Raw genomic sequence first — 4,864 nt, forward strand, 5'->3', positions numbered from 1 at the left:
CCTGCTCCATCCTTGAGGTTGAACTCACAATAACCTGGGAATTCCTGCTTGTGGCTTCTCCAGCATTATCCTTGGGCTTAAACACACAAAAATCCCTTTCAAACCATTCCACGATCCCCTGTTCCCTAAAAGCTGGAGAAAGCTCATTGGGATGTACTAGCACTGAGCAAGCAGCAGCTCCTGAGCCTTACCAGCTCCTGATCCCAGAATCCCTGAATTCCTTGGAGGCCAGAAAAGCCCTCCAAGACCGCCAAACCCACCGAGCTCCACCTCCGCGCGCGCGCGGCCACACCGCATCATCCGAGGGACTCACGGACCCCAAACCTCACCAAATTCCAACCTCCTGCCCAGATCCAGCTGGGAATGCAGGGATTTACCTCTCGGAGGTGGGGTCCTGGCAGTTGAGGGGGTACTTGAGCTCGATGACGTTGCTGTTGCGCTCGCGGAGCAGGCCCTGCTGCTCGGTGTAGTGCTGCACCAGCTCGGCCAGGGTGGCGAATTTCTCGCCCCCGTAGAGGTCGTAGTAATCCCCCGTGTTCTGGATCTTGATGTGCGTCACCTCCTCGTTCCTCCTGGGCAGGGGAAGAGGTCAGGGAGCAGGGAAAAGCAATTCCAGCCTTCTGGAGAAGCAGCTAATCCTGCGGGAGGCTGGGGGAAATTGATGGCTGGAGGCATTTGGGGGTGTGTGGGAAGGGCCTTGCCCTGCCCTGCAGCTCTCATCCCCACAGCCTCCATCCCATATCCCTGGAATTCCACCACCACACCCAGCCCTGGAACCCAAATCCAGCCCCAAAGTAGCCAAATTCCCAGAATTCCCACCTGGGGGAAAGGCCCAGGAAGGCCAAGGGGGATTTAAGGCCTAACACAGGGCAATCACATCTTGGTTTCCCTCCTCTTGGAATTTTATCTCCCTCCTCTTGGAATTTTATCCTCCCTCCTCTTGGAATTTTATCCTCCCTCCTCTTGGAATTTTAATTTCCAGGAGTTGGTAGCTCCATGTGTGCTTTTCCATACCTTTTCTGTCTTTCTCTTCTTCTAATTCCCTCCTCTTGGAATTTTGGAGTAACTTAAAATTGAGCGGGAGGGAACAGGGAATCATTTGACTTTGCAAAGCTGCATGAAATTCCCAAATTAAAGCTTTGGGAAGTGTTTTGTGTGGATTTAATGCTGCCCTAAACCTTTTGCCAAAGTTCCTCTGATTTCCTAGGTTTCCTAGAGGCTTTTTTTTTGGGTGTTTAGACCTTTTGGGGAATTTCTTGTAGGGATTTTTCCCATCTAACACAGAGTAGGAACAGCCACTGCCTCCATCCCTGCTGCTCCAGAGGATTTTGCCAATGTAGGATCAGCAATCCCAGTTTGTTCTGGGATGTTTTATCTGGCACTGAGGAGATTTCCAGCTGGTCACAATTCAGTGACAGCTGAGCAGGGACAGGGGCAGCATCTGGGGATGAACAGGGAAACACAGAAAAATGGGAAAAGCTGCAGCTGGATCCTGGAGAACAAGGCCTTGGAGACTGAACCCAGCCACCTGCAATAGGGGAAAGCTTGGGGTGGCACCTCTGGGTGGTCAAGGAGACAGGGACAGCTCCTCCTGGCACATCCCACTTGGCCTCCCACCCCAAATCCAGCTCTTCCACAGGCAGGGACCTCCAAATCTGCCAATATTTCCCTCCGTGGCTGGGGATGAAACCTGGCTGTGAAATGCCCATCCCATCCCAGTCCCGTGGCAATTCCTGTTCTCCCAGAGGACTGGCACTCCAAGAGCTGCTGCCACTCACGAATTCCAAGCACAATCTGGTTTTTCCCTGAGTTTCCAATGCTCCCTTCCCTTCCCAGCCCACAAAGGCTCCGTTCACAGCCCTGGCCCCGAGGCCTTGGAGCCCTCCAGGGCTGGAAATCAGGGAAATAATCGAGATCCTTTATCCCAGAGCCCTGGAGGTCACCCTGAACACAAAGCACATTGATCCATCCCCATTTCCTTCCCATTTTCTTCCAAGCTGGGCTGCACATCCTGGGAATGAAGCCTGGAATCCCTGGCAGGGGGAATAAAGCACAAAGGAGGTACCCAAAGCCCTGAGCTGCTCTCAGAGCTGGGAGCAATCAGAGCTCCTTAACAGCAAATCCCATATTTTTTTCAGGAGTTGCCTCCATTCCCTGCTCAACTCCTTCCCACTATCAGCACTGATATCCAGGAGAATTTTCCTGGATAAAATATTCCCACGTGGGAATTGCAGTCCATGCTGCAGTGCCTGCCTGCTTTAGAGCAGAAGCAGTAAAACAGGATTCACAAAACACCCCCAAACAGACCCTTTTTTGTTCCTAAAGGCAGAAGAACCACTTCAGAAATCCCAAATATCTTTGCTTGCTGTGGCCCCGGAAGGATTTTTTCCATCCAGGCAGAGCTGAGGGCTCTGAGAAGCTGCAAAAAGCAGCTGAAAACACCTCAAAAGCAGAAAATTCTCCCTCAGGGTTTAGAAATGTCACTGAATGTTTGGTTAAATGAGAGTTTGGGGCTCTGTGAGAGAGCCCATCAGCACAATCCTAATCCCAAACTGAACGAGAGTAGGGTGAGATGGGATATTGGGATGAAATTCCTCCCTGGGAGCTGCTGGGATGGAATTTCCAGAGAGAAGCTGTGACATCCCTGGAAGTGTCCCAGAGCACCCTGGGACAGTGGGAATTGTTCCTTGGGTGGAACAGGATGAGCTTGAAATCCCTTCCAACCCCAAACCATTCCCAGATCCTACAAAATCGCCCTCATTGCATTCCTAACCTGCATCCAGAGCGCGTTTGCACAGGACTTTTGGGAAAAGAAACGAAATAAAAGCCCTGGCAGCTCCAGGAATGCTCCGTGTTAATGGGGAAATCACTCCCAGGGCTGAGATCCACAGGGAATTCTCTTCCCAGCAGCTCTCTGTGCACATCCAGGAGCCAGGAGAGGATCTGTTCCCATAAAACACATCCCAATTATCAAATTAACAGCAGCTCTGAGGGGTGGCTCTCAGCTCCTGGCATTTGTGGTGGCCACGGGCCAAGCCCCGCTCAGGCCAACTCCCAGCGTTGCCTTTTCCTTGGTTCCAGCTTTTCCCTGGCTCTGGGAGAAGCTGCTCCTGGTTTTTTTTCATTCTCAATATTTGGGCTCTGCAAAGGAGCTCTGGCAGATCCAGGTGAGGAAAATCGGGAGAGCTGGAGAAATGGGGCATTCCCTGAGTGGGCTCCCACATTGCTGCCCCTGCAACCCTCACTTTAAATGCATTTGGGATACAAATCACTCTTAAATTTGGGGATATTCCCTGGAAAAGCCAACTCACAACCAGGTCCCTGGAGGTAAAGAGATGTGACCTAGCAGAAAAGATAAGTGAGGATGTTTCTGCTCGCAATGGGCACAGAAATATTCCTCAGATCCTCCCAAAAATTCTGCTCCCAGCACCCAGAAGGGCTCCTAAATATTTATTTTGGGTAAATAAACACTAAAACACCTGCAGGGAAGCACACAAGTCACCTGTAGAATCAGCTGAGGTTACTACAGCTTTACTCACAGTGCCTGCTCCACCCCTACTCTGCACTGAAGCTGCCAGACCCCTTCCCTCCCTCCGAAGAAATGCCCCAAAAATTCAAATGAGCCCCAAAAAACCCCAATTTGCACCCATGGTTTGAGCACCTGCCAGCAGTGTGGGATCAGAGCTGAGGGAAGAGGAGGAGAGGGGAGGAAAAAAAGGAGGAGGGAGGGGAAAAAAGGGAAAGAGAAAGGAGCCCCAGAGCCTCAGGGCAAAGCTTTTCCTGATTCCTGCACTGCTGTTTCCTCTGGACACGCAGCAGGACGTGGGATGGAATTTGGGCAGCCCAAATCCCATCCTTTCCTGCATTTCCCTTTCCCTGCCTTTCCCAAGGCCTTGGAGCAGCCTAAGGAGGGGTTTCAAAGGAGCAGGAAGAGGATTTATTGTTCGCTTGAAGGGACTTTCTCCTCCTGCCACCTCTATTTTCGGGACTTTCTCCGAGATATCCGAATTGTTTCCTCTGAAAGGCTTTGATTTCTCAGAAAGGAGGAAATGGAGAGGGGGAGAGCTGGCCAGTTCAGAGATAAAAACCCCTGGAAGAGCCCTGTCAGGATACAATTCCAGAGGGAATAATGACACATTGTTCATGTGTGCAACAGGGCCGGGGGGAAGGTGGCTGCCCAAGCTCTCAGCTCTCAGTTTTTATTCAATTTTCCAGAATTTATGCCCTTTTTGGGGCCATAATCAGCGGGGGAAATGAATGAAATAGAAGCAAAACTGGTGCAGCTTCAGCCAGATAAGCAGTGAGCACCTGCAAGGAAATTTTCCACGCCCAAAACTACAGAGCAACCCTCAAGCAGGGATTTGGGAGGTAAAATTTTTTAAAATAATGACAGAAAGGGGTAAAAAAATGACTTTTTTTGTAACCAAAAGCTCCACACAGCGCGTGGGCCACGTGAAATGTCCTTTCCTGGAAGGTGTCACTGCTCTGGGGACACTTTTTGTCTCAGAACTGGGTCAGATTTTCCACTGCTGATGCTGCTCGGCTCTTAACTTGCATCTCGTCGTTAATTAAGGGCATTAATTGGCTCCATTTGTAATCAAAATGTTATTAAACATAAAATGTTGAAGGAGGAGGAAATGCTCCAACCTCCCTCTGGAAATGTGATTCTCCCTCCTTTCATTCCTCTCTTCTTTTTGCCCCAGAGAGAGCAGAAATGGGGGGAAAATAATAATAAAAAAGGGGGAAAAATGATAATAAAAAGGGGGGAAAATAATAACAAAAAGGTGGAAAAATAATAACAAAAAGGGAGAAAAAATAATAATAACAAAAAGGGGGGAAAAAAATAATAACAAAAAGGGGGGAA

The 4,864-nt window shown here is 49.8% G+C and overlaps 1 protein-coding gene across 1 annotated transcript in view; it reads right to left on the bottom strand.

Moving 5' to 3' along the window:
* The window catches only part of LOC121660622 (tyrosine-protein phosphatase non-receptor type 11-like), a gene marked incomplete at its 3' end in the record, with an annotated part of 15,352 nt that overhangs the window by 1,351 nt on the left and 9,137 nt on the right, over window positions 1-4,864 (bottom strand). The window contains exon 3 of the mRNA XM_042020028.1: window positions 378-572. Within this exon, the coding sequence (XP_041875962.1) occupies window positions 378-572 (195 nt within the window). The remainder of the gene's footprint in view (window positions 1-377; window positions 573-4,864) is intronic.

This window comes from Corvus kubaryi, unplaced genomic scaffold, assembly GCF_017639235.1.
Source record: "Corvus kubaryi isolate FWS band 111438036 unplaced genomic scaffold, C.kubaryi_AGA036_p1.0 36700, whole genome shotgun sequence".
NCBI lineage: Eukaryota > Metazoa > Chordata > Aves > Passeriformes > Corvidae > Corvus > Corvus kubaryi.